Genomic DNA, 27,329 nt, shown 5'->3' with positions numbered 1-27,329 from the left:
ACGTAAAGGTATTCAAGGCTGAAGCATTTGTAAGCTTGTCTGTCTCTTGGCAAAGAACACTTTGTTAAACATGTTTAATAGTTACAAACAGTTAATGCAACTACAAAATGACATTTTTTACTGTACATGGTGATGATCCAAAAATGGCTACAATTGTGAATATCTCAATGTGTTGTATGTGTTTTTGTGCCTTAAACCTAATGCATATTGTGCAGGCATAGAGGTTGGTGGATTTATGTTGCTCCTATGGGCATTAAACGATATATTAATCATGCTGTATTTATCAAAGTTACAATCTATTTTTAGATAGTATTGTAATATTCCTTAAAAAAATGTACAAGACAAAACAACATTTTGTCAAAGTCCTCCCATCCACAGCAGCGCGGTTCGTCACATCTCGAAGAAGAAGAAGAAGAAGAAGAAGAAGAAGAAGAAGAAGAAGAAGAAGAAGAAGAAGAAGAAGAAGAAGAAGAAGAAGAGCGACATCCGGCACGGTGTGGCTATCGTCCAATCAGCATCGACTCCAGAAGTGCCGGGGCAAATAATATACTTGCGTGCATGTTGTACGTTACTACTGCTGAGCAAAATTGAATAAACTGTGAACACATTCACCTGAGGGATACAGGCAGGACCACACTTACGTCAGTCCCACACAACAGGTATGAAGTCTGTCTGCCTGTAACGGTGGGCAATCAAATATTAACATTTTTAACTTGACGCAACTGTGAGCATGCGACAGAGCGTTAGCCATTTAGCCTGCTAGCTAACTCAGTAGCGCCATTCATTTAGACACAAAGCTAACTAGTGTAGCAAACAACACTTTGGGCCGGAAAGGAAAGCTGTCTAAACGCGAGGTTGCCGTCTTAGTTGTAACTTTGCTAGCTAACTTGCTCTTCGCAACAGTTGAATTTCTGACACTTTGCTGCTGTTGTCACAAGTAAGGCGAGTTTCTAAACTAGCTAGCCTAGGTGTTAGCATTGTGCTAACGCTAAACTTATCTGACAACCATGCGCGCGCTGCAGTTGTCATGTTGTTTATGTCAGCTGTCAAAAAGTGTTCTGGGATCGGTTTGTGTCCAGGCTATATAAGCTCTATACTAGATGATCTTAATGTGATGGTCAGGTCTGTCTATACAGATGCTACATACCGGTATACAGTCTTTGACCAGACCACTACAGGAAACCTTCATGTTAAAAGAATCAAGTATAGAGCAAATGCCATACAATCTGAATTATGTGCATCTTTATTTACAGTCTATATGTCACGTGGTGAAATGAAACACAGAAGAGATTCTATGAGGGATGGAAGTCAGATAGAGCAGCAACAACTAACATGGCTTCATCAGTGTTCCTTGTGATATTGTAATCTTTGGTGAATCAGTTTTGTTTTTGATGTGTCCATGTGCATTTATACATTTAAATATCTGTTGTCTCAATTTATACAAGTTCCCTATTTACACAGAGACACGTCTTTTTTGTTGTGTTTACTCTGTAGTCCAGTGTGTTGGATTTCAAATGCAGCTATGACCATGGTTAGAGTGCTACCTTTTTAGTTTGAATAGTTGTTCACTATTAGTAACTCCTTCCTTTTGAATTATTCAGTCAATAAATCCTTGAAAAGTGTACAACCCACACACATCAGTGGACACTTTGTGTAATCCCTGGTGATGCTCTACCAGGCCTGTGCAGCAGCCATCTTTAGTTATTTAGAATAAAATAAATACAATATAATATAATGTCTTTGTCTTTACTCACACACTCTTTCTCTCTCTCTCTATAGGTATGGATGCAGAGGGCTTCGGGGAGCTGCTGCAGCAGGCAGAGCAGCTAGCTGCCGAGACAGAAGCAGTGTCGGAGCTCCCGCATGTTGAGAGGAACCTCCAGGAGATCCAGCAGGCGGGGGAGAGGCTTCGATCCCGCACCCTGACCCGCACCTCCCAAGATGCTGCCGACGTGAAAGCGTAAGGAATATGTCCCAATGCACAGAGTCATGCCGCACAGTCAGAAAACGTCTGTTGTTCCTGTATAGTGTTCACAAAGACTATACAGGTCATACAATTTAAATACATTACATTTCTTTCTTTTTTTTTACTGATCACCTCTGACACATCTGCGCAATACAGGTTTTTTATTTTGAAGAAATAAATTCAGAAGAAAGAAAGATTCAGTACTTTATAAACACCATATATTTAATAATTTGTTTTATTGTCCTTATAAATGCCCTAAAACAACCCCTGTGTAATAGGTTTGGAGCTGCTATGATCTGTAGCCAATGTATAGCGCTGCAATAATCGTAGCAAAGCCTCTTCTGACCTCTAGTGGTTGTCAAGTAAAACTACAGTTCGTCGTCAGTCTTCCTCTCAGTTTAGTCCTTCCATTCATTCATTCTTACCCCCTCTCTGTCTTACTCTCAGGTCAATCCTCCTCGGTTCCAGAGGTTTAGACATCTTCCACATCTCTCAGAGGCTGGAAAGTCTCAGTGCAGCCACAACCTTTGAGCCCCTGGAGCCGGTCAAAGACACTGACATACAGGTATGAAGGACCTAATTGGACTAACGAGTCCAGCTGGGTGCTAGCTTTGTGGTCTTATGACGCCTTCATAGATTGCTTCATCAAAGAACGACTCACCAACATGGAGTGTCTTATGTGAAATGCTTGTTTCAGATTTCATCACAATAGAGAGAGAGTAATGGCTTTAAGGAGCCATATTTGGCTGAGCATGCATTGTTTAAACATTGGCTTGCGGGGAGATTGCGTTAGCCAGATAACGAGGAAGTACAATGTGTTTTTAAGCCACGGTAGTAACATCAATTAGCTATAGATGAAAAGATCTGCCCTCAAAGTGTGTTAGTTTCGGTCGAAAATAAAATCTTTGGTTTGACATTCGTCACTAGGGGCTGGCAGTGGTGGGTGTTTCTGGGATAACAGATGTTCAACACACACTGGAACCTCGATGAGTTTATTGTTCCCATGGAGAGGCTTCCAGCTTGACAGGCTTTTCTTTTTTTGATGAACGGTAGAGAAAGATTTTTCTGGTCATGGAAGATGTTCTGATGAGCCTTTCTTTTCCATACATGATACATGACACACACTACGTGGTTCTGAATGCTACGCTGCGATCGTGTCGGTCCACACCTGAACTGTCGGAATAAACTAATTTCTAGTAGTTATGTAGTTTTTACTTCCTCAACTCAGGCGTAAGAAGGGAATAGAGTTGGATATCTGATAGTAAACTTTGACTGTGAAGCAGGTGGAAGTGTTACTTCAGCATTAACAGAAGCTTAACTGTCCAGACTCCGTTACAGTTGCAGGCAGAGTGGATGAGAAGACGCTAAGTGTGGTGAATTGTCTTAAGTGATGTCACTTTAGCGTTGGTCGGGGCTGAAGACTACAAGTTTGAATATGAAAACATCTGTGGGTGTGGAGTTAGAAAGAAGTGACCAGACCTCTGCTCGCCTCTCATCTCTGGCTGCATTAGTCGCTACCAATAAAATACCCGAATCTTCAACCAAACTGTTAGCGGTCGAGTTGTATTGTGGGTAATGTAGGCGCCAGGTTAAAAAGAATGAAAATGGCTCCGCTGTATTGATATTGATGCTTTAAAAACACAAAACTATAGAAATGCATTCCCAAATTGGCTAACAGTGGGCTATTGAAATAATTTCTGAATTTGTGGTGTTCATTTTATTAACAGTGCATAATGCATAATCCCTCACAATGCTGCACTTTGTTCAATGAGGATCTTTACCTCTTCTTTTCCTTTTTTTTTACCTCTCTTCACCCAGCTTACCTTCTCTCTCTGCTTTTCCCTGAGCTCCATCTGTTTCTCTCTCTTCATCCCTCTTTTTTTACCCTGCTTAATCCTCCGCCTAGATCTCTTCTTTCTTCTCTCTCCATCCCCTTCTATTCTCTGAGACCTCTTCGGCCATAGATGTGACACCATTTCGTCTCACTCTTTCTTACTCTCTCTATATATTTATGCTTTTCTTTTATCACTTTCTGCCTTTCATTCTTCTACTAATTGTTCATTTCTCTTGGTCAGCCGGATGTGTGCTAGCCTGGGCGGGTTTGACTGATTGACTGGAAGAGCACTTAGCTTCTGGCAACGTGGGGACACACACACACACACACACACACACACACACACACACACACACACACACACACACACACTCCCCCTCGCTACTCTTGATCTTTTACCATTATTGGTTTATAAGAAGACCGTACATTACAAAGTTTCATTTCAGAAGAAATGTGCAATATCTCACTCAGTAGAGAAAAAACACACGGCTCCATTTGAACAACTAAATCCCAGGAAGGTGGTGAGAATAAAAGGCGAGATAGTTGCATTGTATTAGAAATTCATCTTCATAAGGTCCATATATCCATTCATATTTTATGTGAATGATTATTAAAACAAATAGCATTGCAGACCATGTCCAGTGAACACAGTAACAACTACTAAGATATAGTTAGGATTAAACCAGGCTCACAGACTAAATGCATAGTTTAACAAAGCCTCAACATCTGCTTTTCAGTGGTGAAATGAGCCTTTTCTCCTTTTTTTTTTTTTTTTTAACCTTGGTTTAAGTAAGAATATTGTGATGCCATACTTTCTGCTGGACTGAATTATACAGATAAGTATTTTTAATATTTTATAAACATATATGGATGAGCAAAAAATATTTAAAACAACTTTCAACCCCACAAATTACGTAATGGACATCTCTCTGGCACAGTGTCTAAAAAATACAAAATGTTTCTAATCTCAGAAGAAGTATTTGTAGTATATTGCATACAAAGTATTAGGGTTTCTACTTTTTTGGTCACTCAGCATATCTGACTAGCTGGCCAAAACCAATGTGAGTAGAAATCTAATAAGCTGACTGCTGGTACTTTGGGAATTTGTTTTTCTAATGAGATGATACACAAACTGTTGACTCTAATTACAAATTGTAACTAATTGTGACTCTAATATCACTTAGTGTATTTGGCGCGATGACAAGGAAGCAAAAAAACAGAATGGTACTCAGGAGGCCCGTTCAGCAAGAATTAACCAAACCGCATGGAAAGCTTGTGGTGAATTCTGTTGTTCTGATCAACACCAAGCAGCAATGCGGCCCACTTTAGTCCCTCCTACAGATCTGCATTTTACATCCTGTTTCAGTCACTTTACGTCGCCAAGCACACTGAGGAAAAAGAGTTAATTGGAGCTGAGATATTACTAGACAGCAACTCGGTACAGGAAGGACATTCAACTTGTTGGACAAAAGGAAAGAAACCAGTGTTACACATAAGTCATTACACTGTAAAGGCTTTGGTCTAGTAGTTAAATGTTGGCTATCAAAGTAAATTTGCATACTGTATCATACTGATGAATGTCAGTTGAAAGTAGATAACTAGATAAAAAGGAATTAGACAAAACATTCCCAGACATCTTGAAAGAAATCCTTGTATGTCAAAGATGCAACGTTACAGATTCTGGTGTCAGATATTTGGGCCATTGGGCTAAAAAACAACCTATCAGATCCGATGTAACGTGATGCCAGATGTCAAAACGGAGACTGATGGTGCTTCCGCTAGCATAACACTGAACTGAACTGTTAGCATCCGAGTTGTGGTTACTGTGGGTTGCCAGGTTTTGACAAGGAAGAAGAAAACATGGAGTAAAAGACACATCTCTGGTGTAAAGTGTCCACCGTGAGTCCAACAGTTTTATTGAAGTGCAATGCTAATTCACCGCAGTACTTTTTAGCATTGAGCTACCTGAGGTTATGCTTACAGACGATGATCTCAGGAATTGACTGTGTTCGGAGCAATCACCAGTAGCCGATGCCTTTGCCAATTTTAAGACGATATTTGGCTCATTTTCCCATTGATTTATAAAATTCTCATTATTATTATTTACGTCAACATCCCCCAGACAGAACACAAAGAATTGACACACACACACACACACACACACACACACACTCTGAGGGAATTGATGTGTGACTGATGTGTGTGTGTGAGTGTATGTATTGCTGAACACAAATTGGAGAGGATCTTACTGTAGGACTTACTATAAAAGGATAGATTCAGGGCTTCATGGACGTGGGAGTGGCTAATTATGTGCAGGCCGTGTTTGTAGACTACATGCAGTTTGTTCATTTAGGTTTCCGTCCCGTTTCTCTCAGTGTATAGTTAAACGTAGATATGTTTATACCTCGCCCCATTCAAATTTTTCATTCAATTATTTCAATGAACACTATAGAAAATGTAAATCATCATTTTGTGTCCCAAGTAATGTGATACAATTGTATATTTGTATGAATTAACATTACAATGTAGTCCACATGGATGGACATCTGGTCATGGGTATCAGACTGTTTCCTCAGTGTCCTAGTGACTGGCATTTGCACAGCTCGCCATGATTGATTCTGATTATACTTACAAATTTGTGGTTCTTATCTACAGCACACATGGATGCATGGATGCATGCGTAAACAGGGAGTTAGACGGAAGCACACTAGGCTCCAACAGCTGTCATCACCACATAGTAGACGTTTTCACATCTGTCCTAAATCCTTGTTCTATGCTCTGCCAGGTTGGCATTAGCATCGCATGTTCTCCGTGTCGGTGGTTGTCATGGCGGAATCGCTTTGGGCTGCTGTTTGGCAACTCTGGGTTCTTTGTTTTCTGTGTCATAAAATATTATATACAATGGTAAACAAAGGAGGATGAAGAGTATATAAAGAGGCTGAAACCAAGAGAAAAGAGGAGGTAGAAAGCGGCTGAAGATGATGGCAATCAAATGAAAAACATGGACAGAAAAAATGAAACTGTAGAAGAGGGCTGAGAGCAGTGCTGGTAGAAAAATGGCGACCGGCTGCAATTTTTTTTCTGTCTCTGTGTCCTCGTCTCACTTTTCACTGTTCCATCTTTCTCTGCCAGGTCTCTCTCTCTCTCTCTCTCTCTCTCTCTCTCTCTCTCTCTCTCTCTCTCTCTCTATTTATCCTCACCTCTCTCTCTCTTTCAGCCAGTGCCTCTCCTTACTCTCCTTTTCTCTTTTACTTTTCCTTCTCTCCTCTCTGGCTTTTCCTCCCTCTCCCTCCCAATTACATCCTTTTTCTCCCTCTCTTTTTCTTCTCCTGCCCTCCCAATGCCATGCACGCACGCACACACACACACACACACACACACACACACACACACGCACACACACACACACGCACACACATCCCTCAGCAGTGAGGACATGCGTTCAGCGGATGCAGTTGGCTAAGCCCAGAGCATCTGCTGAGATAGACGAACACCATTCGCATAGCTTCACAGGTGTGTGTGTGTGTGTGTGTGTGTGTGTGTGTGTGTGTGTGTGTGTGTGTGTGTGTGTGTGTGTGTGTGTGTGTGTGTGTGTGTGTGTGTGTGTGTGTGTGTGTGTCGTGCACTGGCTCCTTGTGCTGTGTTTGCATGCCTGTATCTGTGTCAGTCGCGATCGATTGCTGGCATAAACTGTCTCTCCGTGTGCTCATGAATGAGTGTGTGTGTGTGTGTGTGTGTGTGTAGTGTAGATCTGGCTGCACGTGGGCACTTTCATTCTCATCTTGTCTGTGCTGGCCTGCACATATGAATGCGATTGTATGACATGCGTCTGTGTGTGTGAATGAGTGTGCGTCAAGTGCACAAGTCTACAAGTGGAGAGGTGTGTGTATTCACAAGCTTGCTGTGTGTGTGTGTGTGTGTGTGTGTGTGTGTGTGTGTGTGTGTGTGTGTGTGTGTGTGTGTGTGTGTGTGTGTGTGTGTGTGTGTGTGTGTGTGTGTGTGTGTGTGTGTGCGGTGATAGTAGGCCTACATATAGGAATGCCCCCCCCCCATCCGCTTCCCACATGTGCCTCCCAAACCCTTCATTAACAAAACATGACCCTTAAGAGCATGATTAGCCTCATTTCAAGACAGGATGTCGGAAGCCATCAACCGAGGGGGAAAAAATCCATTACTATAATTGCATTGAGCTGAGGGAGGGAGGAGAGAGGGAGGGAAGAAAGGAAGGATGCATAGATGGATAAAAAAAAAAGGAAGAAAATGAGTGGGATTGAGGGAGGGAGGAGGCGGAGGGCCATGAGAGATGCTGGGATGAAGTGAAGGAGGGATAGAGAGAGAAAGGATGGAGGATGAGGACTGAGGCGGGGGGATGCCAGCTGATGGTAGGAACTGGTATTCTATATGAATCCATAGTTCCTTCTCATGGATCCCCCCCGTGTCTGAGTGCTCAGTTGGTACGGCCCTCCGACAATAAAACCCACCACCAGTGAGTCTTGATGTGGCACTTTCACTCGGTACTCCGGCTCAACGCACAAGAGTCACCGGCCTGCTTCCGAAAACGGGGTAAAGGCTGCAAGCGGAGCGGCGTGCCGGCTCGACGGGTCACAGGGAACACGCCCCAGCATGGCGTCCACCGGTCCACCTCGCCCTGGCACAGCGGCAGGGAGGGATGGAGAGACAGAGGGGAGAAGCGGGTCTCCCAGGCTGTCCGTGCCCAGATACCTGGGCACAGACAAAGAAACGAAAAAACTATTTTTTTTTTTTTTCTTAACTCTTTGCTTGTCTCAGCCTGGCTTCTCATCTGTCAGTCTGTCTGCCAGGCAGGCAGGAGCTCAGCATGAGTGAGTATTGCCGATACACATAGACATGCACACCCACTCACAGACAGGCATGTGTTTTGCCTGTCACACTTTTTTCCTCCCCTGTCTGTCTCTTCCCCGGTTACGCTACAGTGTCTGTGGCCGTATGACTTGATTGTATAAAAAGGTATGTTTATAATTGCAGGCAAACATCACTGTTTCAATATACATACACAAATGTGTGTATATGCTGTAATACTTTACATGTATGTTTTATATGACATAGAAAGTGAAGGGTGTGGTTTCTCTCTCTCGCGCACACACACACACACACACACACACACACACACACACACACACACACACACACACACACACACACACACACACACTCATTGTGTCATGGCAAATGAGGACAGAAAGCCTCCCACTCGTACTTTCACGATGACTGGCACAGAGAGCGAGGCTCCCTGTCTCCATTCCCCCTTTAACGGCTCTTTGACTGTGTCCTTATGTAGCCTTTCTATTCCTCGACACCATTTATCGCTCCAACATATTTCGTAGTGTGTAATGAGCCCGACCCAAAGGGTGAAAAATCAGACTTGCTGATTTTCCCCCGAACATTCTTTGAGATTGCAGTCAGACGCAGACAGTGTGACTATCTTGACCGAAGGCTAATGGAACGAGGGCCTGCGTGTGCCGGCACAGACCGTGTTCACATGCATGTGAACATGCGCATTCGAAGACGCACACTCTAACAGACATTTTAAAGGGACGATTTGCCTTCAGATCTTCATTATAGATTATAGCAGAAATTAGAGAAAAAGATTGGGATTGCCGTCGGATGTATTTTCAAATAAAGGCGGACTAGCCCTCGATTCTACCTTCTTTACCCAGGTCAGCTTTTATTGACGCACATTTGTAATTAACAGCAATGAAGTGTCATTTTTATATATATTTTTTGTGGCTGTGTTCCTGTTCCTGTAAATCTGGGCTGTCTGGCCAGGCTGTGGGTGTTCACAGTGGGCTGCGGTTCTCTGAGGATACACAATACAGGGGTGGGGCAACTGGAAACGTTCATCTTCAGATACACCTATAGCCCGGCACTGAGCTGATCCATGAAAGCGATAAGCATGCCGTTGTCTTCTGTTTAAATGTCACGTTTTTTTCAGGGCTCTTTGATGCGACGCTATTGTATGTTTTTTGTTTTGTAATTTATTTATTTTTTTCAATTGGGAACGAAGATAATGAGGAGTTGAAGCATCAGCAGTGTTAAGTTTGGGTCAGGTGAAAATCTGTGTGTCAGACTAATTAACATGCCCATGTCTTTCAGCTGTTCAGTGCAAATCTAAACTACACACCAAGTGTGACGATGATCTTCTGCCTTTTTGTGATAAATCCTCTCTGAATTTAGTAAATCTGAACACAATCCTTACAGGGCAACAAATATCCAAAGTTTGTAACGGTAAACAAAAATAAAAATAATTATATATATATATATATATATATATATATATATATATATATATATATATATATATATATATATATATATATATATATATATATATATATTTAGATTAATTTCTTTGTTTAGTAATGTCTGATAGCCATGACGCTTCTTCTTCATTAAGAGTTCTCTTAATTTTTGTTGAACGTGAAGAGCATTTGCATTTCCGGCAAACGGGAATGTTGGCCGCAGCTGTTTGCTAAGTTTATTAATTTACATTTGGCACAAAAAAAATGTTGCATAGGCAGAGCTGTTGGCAGTGCAAGTGCAGCTGGCAACGGGCAACTAAATGACAGCAATGAAGCAAAAAATGCTGAGGTCACTGCCCGGCAGAGTCTTTCACCGTTGCCCAATGTGCCGTCAATGCTTTAAGCCCCTCCCACATGTTTCTGGAGAAGAGGACCACCTCATTTCACCTCCAATTTACTGGAATAACGGTCAGTCATCACCAATGACTAATCCAGTCTCATGTTCTCTTGTGGTACATATATCCCATAAGCCTCTGCTACGACTATTCTACTCCTTGTTCCAGTGCAGCTCTCCAGTGAGCGCTGACCTGAGCTCTCCTCTGGTTGGAGTGGTTAAATATAGAGCTATTCTCAGCATCTCCTGGGGAAAGAAAGCGAGAGGGAGGGTATAAGGGACCAGATGGGTAAATGAGAGAAACTTAGTTTCCTCCTTAATTGATTCAAATAGACTAATAGTCTAGTATGACGCATTTTACCAAGTACAACCTTTTAGTTTGAGCCTTTGTAATGGCTTCACAAACAGATTTAATGTTGCGAGAGGACACCAGTAGAATTGTCCCACTACATGGAAACTTGCATTGGACTAAGTCTTTGGCTCAGACTCTGCTAAAGATGTAAAGAAGCTGGACTGGTCTTCTTATCGTTGTCTGTTGGTGCTTCTTTGTGACCTGAATGATTGCTTATTTAAATATTTAAAGACACATTACTGACCCATTTAGAGTTGTAGCAGCCTGCTGTCCACTGTCACTGAACAAGATGGAGTTCAAAGTCGTCCCCCCCCCTCCCCGTATTGTAGTTTCCTCCTTCTCTTGTCAGATGATAGCACTTCATTGTCTCCTCCTAATTGCACATTGATGGAATAATACATTATGGGCAGGTTAATTGGCCCAGCCAGACCATACGTCGTCTTCACCCTTTTCCAGCATTGATGAGCTTTCAATGCGGTAATTATCGGTTGCTTTAGTATCGACGTTGTTTCAAGAAGTTACTCGGTCACACAGTGAACCCTTTGTGCCTCCAAGTTGCTCTCATTCGTCAGAACCGAGGGATGAGAGTGAAAGAGGAGAGGAATGCAATGACAGACAGAGGTGAAGGCTGAGAGCTCGGAAAGAAAGGGAGGAGAGGAGGTGAGACTCAAATAGGCAGAGCAATGGGGTGGGGGGGGGGGGGGCTAAGACAATAAGGTACTAAAAATGTCATCAGTGAATTTAAATATTATCATATTGTAGTTCAAGCAAAAGCAAAGCATCACAGACGGCGACATTCCTTCTTTGTGACCTCAATTTAGCAATTATTGTTCTTACTTTTTCAAAGTAATTGTATTTGTTTAATTTTTGAGGTCTTGTGGTCTTGATGATCTATTGAACAAAGAATAGATTAGCTCATCTGTTTGTTAAAGTGCTACTAATCTGTGAACAGTACAACATATTTAGTGAAATTTGGCCCAGGCTCATCTCTTTGCTCCCACTTTTATTTTCAAGTATTTTCTTTCTCAAAGCATTAAAATATATTTAATATTCCACCTTTTCTCACCCTCAAATTCTGTCTCCTCTGGTATCAAACCGCATGTAGCTATAAATATAGAACCAAAAGCATTCCCATGTCAACAGCTTGATGACAGGAAAGGCTCTTTTGTCAATATCTCCGAATAAAGAGATAATGCGACGTTTTTTTTTCTTCTCCGTGGCTCTGACTCATTCGCAGCTAAGGAACTGTCATTGTTCCTCCGTTGAAATGCTGCACACGTGTCATGGTGTTCTGCACAGGGCAGAAGAGATTTCTTACGTCAACTTGTATATTTTTTTGATACCGTAACGCTGCCAGTGACCCACTTTTTGTGTTTGCCAGTAACCAAAAGAATTACAGCGCAGCCACCATTTTGGTGCTTTCTCAAGATGTCTGTCCCTTTTTTTCCGAAGAGCGCTGCCGTGTCCTCTCCTGTATACTCCAGAAGTACCACTTACTCACTCGATAGCTCAGGTCATGTGTATACGATAAGTAGTTTTATTATCAGGATGTAAATCAATGCGATTTTCATAGGAAGGACCAGAGGAAGTGGGTGTATGTATGCAGGGGCAGCCATCTTGAGATGACTTCAAAATGGAGGTCGGCTGCTGTCTGATAGCAAAATGGTGTGTGGAAAGCATGGACGCTTGCCTGTACGTGTGTGTATTAAACATTTGCCTAATCCTGACGTGAGACTGCACATGTCTAGGAATGGCAGAGAAAGACAGGATGGGAGATAAAGAAGCAGCTTCTGCCTCCCGTAGAGCAAATTACGGTGCACCTCCTAAATCTGTCCCCCTAGAACTCTCTGCACGCAGTTTATCTCTGCTTCATTTTGTCCCCAATGTTGGAGCTAATATCTCCTGCTTTCTCTCTCTCTCTCTCTCTCTCTCTCTCTCTGTTTGTCTCGTCTCATTCTCTGTGTTTGTCACGCCTCTCTCTGTCTGTCTGTCTGTCTCTACCTCGTCCACAGGGCTTCTTGAAGAACGAGAGGGACAACGCCCTGCTGTCAGCCATCGAGGAGTCTCGCCGCAGGGTCAGTATCTGCCTCGTGTCTTATTGCTTCGCGGGTGGAAGAAATAGAGCTACAGATGGTTGACAGAATCTAAATCCTACAGTGTGGAAAAGCAGATCACAGACCCACAAAAAACCCATGTCTTGGGATTTTTATTATTTCCATTCTTTACCAGTGAAGGACAAGATGCAGAGATTAGACTCTATAGTCACAGACAGTAGTGGATCTGTCTTTGCCTCATGTTTAGTTTTACACAATCGGATGAGTCTTCAGCACTGCAGCGTGTATGAACGTTAACACATCACAATATAAAAACACTTAACAACCTCAATGTTTAGTCATTTCTGCTTGCTGCGGTCTAAAAGTCCTTCTGGTGTGAACCTTCAGGGAATGGTTCTGAAATGGCTTCCCTGACGTGCAGAGCTAATAGGCCCGGCGTTTAATTAGCTGCCGTTCCCATTATCTCCCTTCTCCCTGAGAGACGAAAAAAGGACTCGTGTGCAAGTGGGGGGGGGGGGGGGGGGGGGACGACTCCTCAAACGCACTGATTAAGAGGAAAGCGGATGTTAAAGATGTTCTTGCAGATTTCTATCTTGACTTCTGTACCTCTCACATCACATGAAATGTGTGCTGTTGGCATACTGAATGACATATTTAGTCGCGTTGTCCAGTCTATTAGCAATCACTTGACATGAATAGGATCTCATTTAAGTTTAAAGTCTTTGGTTTTGGGATTTTTAAGGCGGATACCTATATAAATATTTGAAAAATGCAAAAATTTTACAACAATAAATCGGTCAATTTGATTAATTTCATCCTAAACACGTTTTTATAAAAATCTCTTCAATGCGATTATTAGGCAGTTGGTAAAAAATATATATATATTTGGGTGGGACATTTTACAGTTAAAACATAGTTCAGTTCTTTGTGGTCCACAAACTATTCACGTAATGGAGACACTTTTAAAAAGACGTTTCTTGATTCCATCACAGTTTTTGACAAACTACAGTCGGACAACTCGTTACATGTTACAAGTAAACGCTTTAACATTCAGACAGTGACCAAGTTAACCAAGTAAATGTTGGCTCGGGTCTACATTTGTGTCTCCCTGACCTGGAGGTTGGAAAGATTCAATTATCTCACGTTCCCATTATCTCACTTTGAGTCTCTGTGGAGAGTTAAAATAGACGACACCTTGTCCTGATGGAGTAGTACAATCATGACGGGTTAGCTGCTAAATCTGGTGTGTGTGTGTGTTAAATATATTCAATATATATTTAATCAGGTAAAAGTCTAAATGAGATTAAAATCTCAAGAGTGACAAACAGAGATTGTTTTAGCGGCAGCATACTGGGTACAGAGGTGTACAAGATTTCCCCAAACCAGTAAAGTAAGCACATTGGTCTACAGTATTAAACTTCTTCAGGCCCTAATCGGGTACATTCATGAAGAGCAGATCACTGTAATCCAATAAAGGTAAAAAAAAAAACTTATTCTTGCCTGGAAAGAATCTATAAATGAAACCTTATTTCTTAGTTTAAGATTGGAAACTAGGTATTCGATGTGTGACGAATAATAGTTCTGATCCATTATAATGAAGGTAATAAGGGACATTTAGCACATCTTAAATCATTGGAGAATGGGTGCATAAATTAATCACATGATATATAGCCTGTGAGTCAAGGCATTATGTTAGCCTCAGTGTACAAGAGAGTTTTTTTTACTGCAGCAACTGCAGTAAAATTTACTTGAGTTCCGCAGAGTCCTGCTACTTCAAAATGATCTGTCATCAAGGCGCAGCAGTTAAATCACAACTGTTATATGCAAACGCGTAAACTGTAATTCCTAACGTGTGCGCAGTAACACGTTGAGTGTAATTGGGCTCCCGTTTCCTACTCTGATGCGTTGCAGACGTTCCTGTTGGCTGAAGAGTACCACCGTGAGTCCATGCTGGTCCAGTGGGAGCAGGTGAAGCAGAGGGTGCTGCACACGCTGCTCGGAGCAGGAGAGGACGCGCTGGACTTCAGTCAAGATGTGGAGGTACGGGAAACACAACACAGAGCTGCTTTAGGAGGAAGGACCTCCGCAGTTCAAGAGGAGACTTTTAAATATATATCTTTACTACAAAGAGAGACAAACTGTCTCACTCTGCTTAGATAACACTGCTTTACCTCATGGGGAAGCTAGTTTTGCAGAACATTCCTTGCTAAAAGCTGATATTATTTATGTGGATGAGAGTATATTATATTAATAAGTCAGCTAAATTTAGGTGTCCCCATGGACCGAGCTCTGCACAGGCCCTCCGCCGTTTGACTAGATCTGTTATACAAAAATGAATGTTTCCTAAAGCAAGATGCAGGTCCAGCACCGTTTCTTTTTAATATCAAAGAGATGAAATGTCTATTTTTGTAATTTCTTAGTTTTTCGCAGATTTTACTTCCAGAGCGAGTCTGTTTTCTACTTTTTCATATTTCATATAAGGAGCTCAATTCTAATTCAAACCAGTCTCAGTTTGCTTCTCAGTGTGTCTACAACGTAGTGTGTAAATATAAGTGACCTCAATTTAGTGACTGAAGTTGTGGACCGTTATATTGCTATATTAATATTACATCATACATACATTCTGTGCAGAAATCATTGAGCAGCAGTGTCAATTCTTTTCCAATTTAGTCACATACGCAAACATTGATATTATGATATATTTAACTTCCTGGGCTAAATATGTGTCTCAGGGCTCTCACTGTCTCCCCACTCATCTAAACTAACCAGAATAACTGTTTCATCTGAGACTCATTGGTACTATTTTTATCTTGCTCCTGAATAAAGTAAAATGCTTTCATCCTGTGTGTCTTCCTGCTGAAATCAATCCGAGCATGCATTGGGCAACAGGCGTTGAAACATCATGGTCCTCCTATCTGGGCGGGAAAAACTCAAAACACAGAATAGTCAGCATGAAAGAAAGAGGATTTATTTAAGATGCTAATTGGTGTCATATCAGATAAAATAATTTCTAGCTTTAGTTACCTTCCTTATTAAAAATGCAGCGTATTTATGAAGTCATCTTCTGCCTCTCTGTTTATTATAGCCGAGCTTCGTGAGTGAAGTGACCGCTCCAGGAAGGAGTGCGTTGGACAGCGTGGAGGTGGCCTATGGACGACAGGTGAGTCGATGTCGGACTGATCATTTTGTTCTGCATGGAATAAACTTTAGAAGAAGATTCATGTGCAGAAAAATTACAAGAAAATTACAAGGCACTCTCTTTTTAAACAATTAGAATGCTTTTATTCTAATGGCATCGTTGGTCCTAAAAACAGACTTGGACGTGTTTCGGCATCAAGTCTTCGTCACGAGTGCAAATGTATATTTGATAAAAAATATCTCAGTGCTGCTGGAGAGCATCAGAGTCAGAATCTGAAAATTATATATTTGCAGATATTCATTATTTTATTTTATTACATGAAAACACGTGACATAGATTTGACATAAATGCTGATACCGATATATCTATAATTTGACCCCTTTAATTACCAGTCATGCATTGTTACAAACACCAGCAGGTTTTTATTATTTTGATCAAAGTGAACGCTTGTGATAAAATGTGGAAATTGAAGAAAATACTTTCATAGTTTATATATTAAAAGAGATTATATATCTGACTGTGGTGGCTTTTGGTCTCATCTATAAAATAAAGTTGAAATGTTTACACCAACACAAGTGTGTTGAAACTTAAATGTAACAAAACTCCACCTCTTTAATTGACCGTAGTTAAAATGAGTTGAACACAGATGTGTGAATGAGTCTGTTGGTGATGCCCTCGTTCTGATTGTTCAGTTAAAATGGGGTCACAGCCCGACAGGAAGTGGGAGATCAAACATATCGATTGATTGGGCGGTAGAGGGGGCCTCTGGGTAATTCTCTCTCCCACTCTGTCTCTCTGTCTCTCTACCATCCCTCCTCCCTCATCATCCTGTCTGACCTTCTCTCTCTCTCTCTGTTTGTCTCTGATCTGCTACGTGACGCAGTACTTTAATTGTGGCTTTTCCTCTGACCATGTGTCGACACATTGCATGCGGCATCATTTGTCTCGTTTTTTTTATCCTCTTCGATGACCTTTTAAACATTTTGATCCTTCTGTTCTTGTTTTTCGTTGTGAACCACTTCACTCGATGATCATAGTGTTGGCTTTCACTTCTGAAGCTGAGGTTGGAGTTGTAGGCAGATTTTATTTTGAAACATTAATTTGCAAAGGTAGAAATTTAACGTGAAAATTTCGCCTTTGACGAAACCCTTTTCCTTTTTTCTCTCTCTCTCTCGTTTCACCACGACGACGTCTTCTTCCTCCAGATTTACATTTTCAATGAGAAGATCGTGAATGGTCACATTCAGCCTAATCTGGGAGACTTATGTGCTTCTGTCGCAGAAAGCCTGGATGACAAGGTAAGAACATCTGCTATCACCATGAAATTGCTGTTTTCAGATTTAATTAATTTGTCCTCTGCAAAGATATAGCTTAGTTGTACTCTGACAGATAATATGCATTCGTTTTTTTCTGTAACTGTGGCTGTCGCCCTCTCTTCCCTCCAGAATGTGTCAGACATGTGGCTGATGGTGAAGCAGATGACAGACGTGTTGCTGGTTCCAGCCAAAGACACTCTGAAAAGTCGCACCTCTGTTGAAATGCAGATGGCCTTTGTACGCCAGGCGCTCAGCTTCCTAGAGAACAGGTAGCGTTGTTTTTTGTTTTTTTTCTAAAGTGCAGTGGTCGGTCTTGTGTGTTGAAGAGCTTAAGCTTTTCGTATATCCAAGTTAGCAGAGGGGATACAGGAGTTAAAATTTCAGCCGGACTGCACCATGATGATGAACTCATTGTATGTGTGTGTGTCTCCTCTCTTCCAGTTATAAAAACTACACCATGGTGACTGTGTTTGGGAACCTCCATCAGGCCCAACTAGGTGGAGTGCCAGGAACGTACCAACTAGTCCGCAGCTTCCTCAACATTAAACTACCAGGGCCTTTGCCTGGCATGCAGGTCACACATGCATATTCTGAATGTTTTCTTTGATCTACCAATAATATCACTGCTAAATCTGTCAGAATGTCATTCGTCTTTTAATATTTGGTAAACCTTCCAATCGTATCGCACCAACAGTCTGGTTGTGAACGGATCGTCACTGATGTTTGCAACCAGTACATGATGAGTTTTTTAGAACAAGCATTTAAAATGAGTCGATGGGATATTGTCACCAGTGTATTAAATGTCTTTGTGTCTTTTCAGGATGGAGAGATAGAGGGCCATCCAGTGTGGGCTGTGATCTACTACTGTCTGCGATGTGGAGATCTGAATGCAGCCATGCAGGTTGTGAACAGAGTGCAACATCAGCTGGGAGACTTTAAGACCTGGTTTCAGGAGTACATGATCAGCCCTGACAGGCGGTGAGAACCCCGTAGCTCCTTGTCTTGTATGTATATGTTGAGATGCACACAGAGGTCAAACTGAATCATCATTTATGCCTCTTGATCTTCTCCCTTCAGCCTTTCTCCGACTTCAGAGAACAAGCTCCGCCTCCACTACCGCAGGGTGCTGAGGAACAGCGCTGACCCTTACAAGAGAGCCGTCTACTGCCTGATCGGGAAATGTGACATCAGTGATAACCATGGAGAGGTGGCAGACAAGACTGAAGACTACCTCTGGCTTAAGGTACAGCGGATGTTTATTTCAACATAAATCATTAGCACACTGGCCAGAGGAGATGCTGGCCCAGGTAATGATCATCATTAAAAGTTTCACGGCTTGTTTAACAAAGTGTGTGCCGTGTTTTTGTCCCTGCAGTTGAACCAGGTGTGTTTCGATGATGACGGCAGCAGCTCTTCTCAGGACAGACTGACCCTGCCACAGCTGCAGAAACAGCTGCTGGAGGACTATGGTATGGAACTGCATTTCTGTTTCAGCTTTACAAATGACCACACATCTCTAAACTTTAGTTTCTCGACATTGTGATACATCACTTTTGCCTCCATTCCATTAAGTTTTCCTCAGGGGTACTGGAGAAGCAGATGGGGCACACATGTGTGCATGCGTGTTGTTCCATGTGGACCACACTTTCCTTTGGTTGTCTTTGGCTCGTTGTAGAGATGCACAAATTGATATTTAAATCTAATTTTCATTCTAAGAACTATAATTGACAGCAAGGCTCCAGACTACCTTTTTTCTTTAGCACCGTCCCAGAAAATAATTCAGTCAGTCTAAACTGTCAAAAATTCTAAATGTTATCCTCTTTCTGTTTCATTGTCGTCTATAGTGGTTATTTGCATAAAAACACACAATTCGTATGATTAGGAAATATATGATTGTTTTTTATTCAAATACATAACCAACATCTTGGCAATAGTGGTTTTAATGATGTTTTATAAGCTGCTTAGAGCTAGTGTTAGGAAGTTAAACGGGTCATAATCTCTCTCTGACAAACAGCCGTTTTTATTAGCTTTTTCACCCAAAACTACATTTTACAAGATTACATTTGAACATCATGACAATGTTATAAGGGTACATCCCTTTTACATCCTGTTTTCTGACTTTTTGCTTTGTACATTCTGAACTGTGTTCTCATTCATTCCTGCGTCTCACTGCTGGTTTTCCTTGTCTTGTCTTTTTCAACCTTAATTTTAAAAAGATTTGTGTATGCACATACATGAACACAAAAACCGCAATTTGGAGATGCTGATAAGCCACCTTAGGAAAAAAATCAATAAACTGGAATTTGTATAGCAAAATGAGCAACTTCCGGAAGTAAAGGTGGTGCATGGATGATTGAACAATACTAAAGTAAACAGCTATGAATATTTCATTTTAGTTCCTGAAAAGTCATGTTTGTTCCTTTTTAGTTTAGTTTGTCAAACAGCTTTAAACACTACAGTACCCATGAGCCTCAGCAACTGTATGTATGGACAACAAGCCAGCCAGAAGTGTGACTCGGAGTGGAAGCAAATTCTGAACCCTTTGTCAAAGTAGACGCGAACCAAAGTTTGTGGGACAATGTGCCAGAATCTGTTTGAGAATTGATTTTTTTTTAACTGCCAGTTGTAGAAATAGCAACACAGTTTCTCATCTTTTGTACTTATGATTCAGCCAGGGGAGGTTCGTGCTTGAAAGCGCTACACCTGCCAGTCACCTGCTGCCTGTGCAGAGAATTAGATTACGCCTCCCGTCTGGTCTCTCTGTCGGCCTTATCAAATGCCTTTAGTGACGTTAAAAGAAACAGCTGCCGCTTAAACTCTCATCCAACCATTCTTCCTCCTGGCTGCATCTCACTGCTTCCCTGACTGCTCTTCAAGAATTCTGTGCCCTTGATGTTTCCAGACAATGAATGTTAGAAGTGGGGACAAGAGGCACACTTTTGGGTAGCCCCCCCCCCCCCCCCCCCCCCACCTCAAAGTCATTATTGGTCTGACACATGAAAAATGACAGAGGTAGTGTGTAGCCTGAGCTGAAAAAAGGTTTTATTTGTCACATACTCAACATATCTCTACATTGTGCAGTGAAATGCTTGTTTGTCTTCTCCAGCACTGTGAAATATACGTCTAAAAATACAATGTATACAACAATACATATAAATATTTGTATAACAATACAGAATATACAACACATACTAGAGACCGTCTTGTGGTGGGATCACACCAGCTGCAACGGCAAATTGTGCCAGGGGTGTAAATGGCCCCTTTAAACCGTCACTTTGATTTCAACTCCATACCTGTAAAGTCGATAGAGACGCTATCACGGTGACAAAATCTGTCCACAGACAGAAATATAAACATCTGGAAAAGTACTCCTGTGTGGTAGTTCCTAGTACAGAAGTGGATCAGGGACCACGTTTTGCCGTGATGACGCAGACACAGACTCACAAGGTGAAAAATATAGCAGAATCACTGTAGCGGGCTGTAAAATTGGGGTAAAACGCGAAGGACGTGGGGCCCTTTTCTGTTCTGAGTGGAAGTTTTTCAACTGGGGGAGTTAGTGAAGAGTGTAAAAACGGGAGGCACTCAAAAAAGCAGCGAGCAAAAAGCTCCACTCTCATTGAAAACAATTATCAAAAGCTGCCCCAGGCTGCTAAAATTGCACTCAAACAGCTACATGCCCCCGATACACAAAAAAAAAAAGGGAGCATAAGGGCATTAGGCCTTTTCTCCCACAGATTGAGAAAGCCGTTTTCTCCCCTGGGTGCTGCCTTCTCCACGGGCCGATCCTGCTCCGTTCAGATAAGACTGCTCTTTTCCTTTTCCACTCTGGGTAGCCCTCACCCTCTCCCTCTCCCTCTCCCACTCTCTCTCTCTGCTCATTGGGAAGTACAGCCTGAAGCCACATTCTGTTCTCTCTCATGCTGCTCTGCTCCTTCGGTTGTCTGGCTCAGTGTTCCTTGTTGTACTCCATCTTGCTTCACAGCGGGACATAAAGCCCAAAGCCCCGTCTGTTCCTCTCTCCTTCGTTCGCTGCATCCCCGTCCTCTCCTTTTATCCTTTATCCCTGTTTCTCCTTACACCTGCGCCGCCGCTTCCCCTCCTTCCTCCCACTGATTTCCGTCCCCCTTTTTTTTTTACATCTTCTCTCCTTGCGTGTGCATGTGTTCTTTCTCATTTCTTGTTTGTACAATCTGCTGCAGCCCACCCCCCACGCTCTTATCTCGCCTCCTTCATCCTCGTCTTCCTCTTCATCGCTCTCTTCCTCTCTTCTTCTCTCATGCGCTTTCCCTTTTTGAACTAAAGTGCTGTAAGTCTGAGATAAGGCTATAAAATGGCTGACATGGTCCACCCTGTTCTACTCCTCAACCAGCAAGAGGATTAAGGATTATAATTAAAAAGTAAACTTGATGACTAAGTACCTGCACTTGACAGCATATTTTCTAATTCTTACATGTTAGTTACCATAGCAACTGTCAAAAAGTTACCGTGGCATGTATAGACCCAGAGTTAAACTGGTGTCTTAAATGGCTGTTACAGTTTAACACATTTAAGGACATAATGGCAGCAGGAGAGTTTCTATAGTAACTGACAGATAAATGCTGAAAAACCCACACAGGTGATTTCAATTATTTACTTGATTAGACCTTAATTGACCGGTCCCTCCTTAATGTTTGCACTCTGTAGTCTTATGACTCGTTTCAACCGCATGGCTCGACTCGATTCAACTCTCTTTTGGTACCAAAGAAAAGTAGCAGGTGCTAACCACAACTTTAGCTAATGGAACACAAAAGAAAGAGCAAGTGGATTTGAGTAGAGTCATGCAGCAAAAGATTAAAAAAAGTCACAAATGACTCTCAAAACTGAAATGTGTCTGAACACAATCTGACATTAAAGGTCGGACCTCTTTTCCTCCTGAAATGATATGCTGGTTTAATTAATGCGGAAATACTTTGACACTTCATCTGAACCAACTCTCTCTCCCTCCCTCTCTCCCCCCCCCCTCTCCCTCCCTCCCTCTCCCTCTTGTGTCCAACAGGAGAGTCCCATTTCTCTGCGAGCCAGCAGCCCTTCCTGTATTTCCAGGTGTTGTTCCTGACGGCTCAGTTTGAGGCGGCGGTGGCCTTCTTGTTTCGCGTCGAGAGACTTCGGAGTCATGCTGTGCACGTGGCGCTGGTCCTGTACGAGCTGCAGCTGTTGCTGAAGTCGTCTGGCCAAAGCGCTCAGCTGTGTGAGTGTATTCACCTTTATATTTTGTAGAGTGACGCAGGACCCTTGAGGAAAGAGGTTTTAGCGAAACTAAATGTGCCGACGTGTTCTCTGTAGTGAGCCAGGAGCCCGGTGACCCTCCCATGGTGCGCCGCCTCAACTTCATCCGTCTGCTCATGCTGTACACTCGCAAGTTTGAGTCCACTGATCCACGGGAAGCCCTGCAGTACTTCTACTTCTTACGGTAAATAATATTTCACTCTCGCAGTCAGAGGAACATCCTGTATTGGGATTTTATGACCCTGTAGCATACAGATATTATGAATTAAATTCAGCTATTTCTTTTTCTCCAGTGATGTTCACCATAATGCATCTGTCTCTAATTCCTACTGTATATGTCTGTTCTGCAGTAATGAGAAAGACAGCCAGGGAGAGAACATGTTCATGCGCTGCGTCAGTGAACTTGTTATTGAGAGTCGAGAGGTGAGTGACCCACATGTACACACAGACCCTGTGGGAAAAAATGCCCGTACAGTTGTTTAATGCCTTTTAACACCGTTAGATTATTAATTAGTAAATATGATACGCTTCATACTGTAGGATTTATTTCAGGGCTGTTGAACATAAAGGTGGACCTATTCCTCTGGTTCTACAGTGTATACCTGATGGTTTTTTTGTGTCTTCTTTACAGTTTGACATGCTGTTGGGGAGATTAGAGAAGGACGGCAGTAGGAAGGTATGAAGATGTGTCTTTGATCTCTCATATCTATTGTGTGTTTGTGTTTCTATTAATGCTTTGACTTCTCACCGGCTCTCTTGCCTTTCTCTTCTTCTCACACTTCTCGTCTGTCACTCTTTCTCGCTGACTTTCTTTGACGTTCCTCGTTTGGCAGCACTTTGTTCCTCTGTCATGGACACAAAAGCTCTTCACAATGCTTCCTTGAATCCTTTGCTTACAAATGTACTTGACATTTCTCACCGTGCCTGCAGCACTCTGCAAAATGTGATGTTTGAGGGGATTTTATTCCCTTCAAACATCACACTGCTGTACGTTTCTTTCCACCCACGTGATAAACACACTGAGTAGCCTGTTCAGTCTTATGAATCTGCTACTTACATACTGATCAACCAGGGGTTGTATCTTTACTGACTGAGCTAATAACTAAATTAATGTTGCAGTAGTGGTTTGTAGTCCTCTACGTAAAAATACTTTTTGGGACACGTTATGTTTTACAGTATATGATTGTAAGATTGCCGTTTGCTGGATTTGAGTATTATTAAGGGAACTTCTTTAATTTTGTGCATCGAAGGAATATATAGTGTGTGTGTATATATATATATATATATATATATATATATATATATATATATATATATATAAAATATGACATGAGACCTTTCCATATGTTTATGCTTCAGATCAATATGACGGTTATGTAGCGTCTACCTGAAACAATTCGGACCTGTGATCAGAATCAGTGTTTAGAAAAAGAAGAACATTGATATTAGAACTCTCTGAGCTGTGAAGGTGTCACAATATGAATTTACATTTAAAAATGCAAATTTAAGATATATAAGTCCAATTTGCATTTGTGGTGGTAAGAAGCTGCAGTATGTGGCTGTTGGTGCCAAAGGGTTAGTCATTCACTGGTAGCAAATCAGAGCCATGTTTACTGTTTAGGTGATGGTGGTTATGAATATAGTTAAGGCCAATTCTCCCCTTACAGGATCCCTTTTCACTGTTTGGAAAAATCGTCATATAAATGGAATTTGATAGATGTTAATAGATCACATATCTGGGTTTTCTAACCTTGATTATTTAGTTTTTCTGACCACTCAAGGATGGTTGCCATCTATCTGCTCAATCGTCACAACTGTGGTGTCCTCAGTCTCACTCTGATCCTCTCTCCTCCTCCCTCTAGCCCGGAGTCATAGATAAGTTTGCCGGGGACACCAGAGCGATCATCAGTAAAGTGGCTCTGGAGGCCGAGAACAAGGGCTTGTTTGAGGAGGCAGTCAAACTCTACGAGCTGGCCAAGGTGAGCACACCTGTTCATGCGATCTCCTCGTCCGCAGACTGAACCTGTGTTCCTGCGAGAGCTGCTGTCATTTGCAGCCGTTTGTTTTGAGTCCTCTCTCACTGTCTCTCTGTCTTTTTCCATTTGTCTCTGTCTAGAACTCCGATAAGGTGCTGGAGCTAATGAACAGGCTGCTGAGTCCAGTCATTGCCCAGGTCAGCGCTCCTCAGTCCAACAAGGAGAGGCTAAAAAACACTGCCGTGGCTATTGCCGAGAGGTAGGACACGCGCACCGTGCACGAGTTTAAACCTAATCGGGAGCATCTGAATGTGGGAAAAAATACTGAATCATTCCCTCTTTCCGCTGCAGGTATCGTTCTCAGGGCGTAGCAGGAGATAAGTCCGTCGATAGTACTTTCTACCTGCTGTTGGACCTGACGACGTTCTTTGACGAGTACCACGCGGGTCACCTTGACCGAGCCTACGACGTGAGTGCAGCACAACAGACACACACCTACTATGTGATGCCAAGATTACTATATTGAAGGGATATATGTTTATTTATTAAAAACCAATACAAAGACACGCACATCCAGAGTCTGGACCAAAGCACACGTTGTGTATATAATGGTATGTTCCTTTTATATCCCATCATCAGTATGTACCTTTCAGTACATTTTATGTATCATTTAGACTTGATATACTATTGGTGCATATGTTTGATATACAATGTATTTTTCTACTAATATTTCATATTTGATTGTCCGTCTGCAACAGGCGTGGTATGTCACATGTGCTTATTTAATATGGCGGCTCTCTGTAAGAGCCTGGCGCTCGAAACGTTACGCAGCGATAAAAGTCCTTCTAACAGGAGCTCCTTGGTCTATCTGTTTAATTTCTGCTGAATATGCGCAGCTCCTCTGTTAATGCCGTATTTCTCTGTGTTCCTCTACCAGGTGATGGAGCGTTTGAAGCTCCTTCCTCTCAGTCAGGACAGTGTGGAGGAGAGAGTGGCTGCTTTCAGGAACTTCAGTGATGAGGTGAGATCGAGGTCTGAACGCTCAAAAGGGACTTTCAGGCTTTCCCACAACACGCAGCATTATTCTTTTGACTCTTTCTAAAAGTGTCCTCTGTGTCCCCTGTGTCCCCAGGTGCGCCACAACCTGTCTGAAGTGCTGTTGGCCACCATGAACATCCTGTTCACTCAGCACAAACGCCTGAAGGGGGCGCCAGCAGGCACGCCAGGACGACCACAGAGGACCATAGAGGACAGAGACATGGTGAGAAGACAAAATTGAAATAGAAAAATCAGCTCGTCATTGCTGTCGGTAGGAGAAAATATGTAATGTGTTCTTCCATGTTTTGTTACTAATATGGTGAGATATGTGCCAATATTTGTTTGCTCAAACCACCTGATAAAATGTACAGAAGCAGTCTCTCCTTACAGTGTTTTAATCTCTTCTTATTATTCTTCTTTTCTTCTTCTTCTTTTCTTTTTCTTCTTCAAACAGCAACTCCGCAGCCAGGCCAGAGCCCTGATCACCTTTGCTGGTATGATTCCCTACAACATGGCCGGAGACACCAACGCAAGACTGGTGCAGATGGAGTTACTGATGAACTGAGACAACATCACACACACGCACACACACACACACACATGCACACACACACACACACACACACACACACACACACGCACAGAGCTACAAACAGAATCATTTTGGCTTTATCATACTCAGTCATATTCACACACACACTCATTGTCGACCATTTTTGTTTTGTATAGAATACAACGTTCATCATTGTGTTAAACAGATGCATCCTTATATCATCCATCTGAGTTCTCCTGAGTTGTCTGTTCTTTTTGTTCTGTTCTCTCTTTTCTTCAGTTTTGTTGTTTCATATTTGTATCTTTGATGATTTGGAATAAAAAATAAGTGTACTTTTAAGTTGTCTTTTTTATTTTTTATTTTAAACCACTCCATTTCCATTACGTTTACTTTTTTTACCTTTTTTAGCCTTACTTTTTAAAAACATTGTTTTCGCAGTAATTGTTGCATGTGCAGAGCAGTCGGTTTAAAAATGTTCAAGTAAACCATTCTGCATCTATTATGAAACGTAAGTCTTGTAAATGTTCGATCACTGTACCTTTCAAATTGGAGCGTTTATAAAAGGAACACTGATGAGCTCAATATAATGGGCTCAATATAACGTACACTGCTAACTCTCAAACATTGTCAGAGCTCATCTTCTCACGGAGTAAAGTGTCGATTGTCAGTTTTAGACATTTCAGCTCCCTCTGGTTTAGTATGAGCTAGTTACTGTCAACAATTCCTGGTCCTGAGTGGAGCAGGCAGACGCCATGTTGTCTCCACAGGCTGTAGTGCAGTATCTGTGACACCGGCAGATGGTTGGTTGGCTTGAAGCCGACTGCAGGACTGGAGGGATATTTCTGTGTCTCAGTATCAGAAGGGTGATTTCTGGGGTAACGAAGGGAGAGACGATTTTTGTTTAACACATTTGTCTTGTTCAGTCGCTACATTTAACAGATGAAAAAGGTTGTGGGTTGACATATCCTCTGTCAACCCCACAGTTGACAGAGGATCAACCCCACAGTATTGGCGCTACAAGTCTTTACTGTTAAAAACGGTGCAAATGGGGTTGTGAAGAATGCTCACAAACACTCAGTGTGCTGGACTTCATGGGGTCATCATTTGGCTCCAAATGTCATTTAAGCTTTAAACAAGTCTCTGCCCTTTCAACAGTTTCACTTT

The 27,329-nt window shown here is 42.1% G+C and overlaps 1 protein-coding gene across 2 annotated transcripts; it reads left to right on the top strand.

Moving 5' to 3' along the window:
• The first annotated feature begins 396 nt into the window (after positions 1-396).
• nup93 (nucleoporin 93) lies at positions 397-26,504 on the top strand. Of its 2 annotated transcripts, XM_068723083.1 has the most exons (22): positions 397-659; positions 1,780-1,960; positions 2,414-2,531; positions 12,837-12,899; positions 14,790-14,918; positions 15,964-16,038; positions 17,223-17,315; positions 17,463-17,602; positions 17,775-17,907; positions 18,154-18,311; positions 18,411-18,576; positions 18,709-18,802; positions 22,369-22,560; positions 22,656-22,782; positions 22,949-23,021; positions 23,230-23,274; positions 24,461-24,577; positions 24,715-24,833; positions 24,926-25,043; positions 25,512-25,595; positions 25,707-25,835; positions 26,067-26,504. In XM_068723083.1, exons 2-22 carry the CDS (start codon positions 1,782-1,784, stop codon positions 26,175-26,177), a joined length of 2,463 nt encoding a protein of 820 aa, XP_068579184.1. In that variant the 5' UTR covers positions 397-659; positions 1,780-1,781; the 3' UTR covers positions 26,178-26,504. The 2 variants fall into 2 exon arrangements, with proteins under 2 accessions (XP_068579184.1, XP_068579185.1); XM_068723084.1 differs by lacking the exons at positions 397-659; positions 1,780-1,960; positions 2,414-2,531 and adding an exon at positions 8,131-8,641.
• The last annotated feature ends 825 nt before the right edge of the window (positions 26,505-27,329 follow it).

This window comes from Cebidichthys violaceus, unplaced genomic scaffold, assembly GCF_023349555.1.
Source record: "Cebidichthys violaceus isolate CVI_PGR_0920_01 unplaced genomic scaffold, fCebVio1.0.p SCAF_3, whole genome shotgun sequence".
NCBI classification, from domain to species: Eukaryota; Metazoa; Chordata; class Actinopteri; order Perciformes; family Stichaeidae; genus Cebidichthys; species Cebidichthys violaceus.
Note: the sequence above shows the minus strand (reverse complement) of the source record. Positions and strands in the feature narration are given on the sequence as shown.

Excerpts from the sequence above, each read along its gene's own strand:
- nup93 (XM_068723083.1), top strand. The coding sequence starts at position 1,782 with ATGGATGCAGAGGGCTTCGGGGAGCTGCTGCAGCAGGCAGAGCAGCTA. Across the intron at positions 18,312-18,410 it reads ATGATCAGCCCTGACAGGCG|CCTTTCTCCGACTTCAGAGA; the intron begins GTGAGAACCCCG and ends TTCTCCCTTCAG. Across the intron at positions 25,044-25,511 it reads ACCTTGACCGAGCCTACGAC|GTGATGGAGCGTTTGAAGCT; the intron begins GTGAGTGCAGCA and ends TTCCTCTACCAG.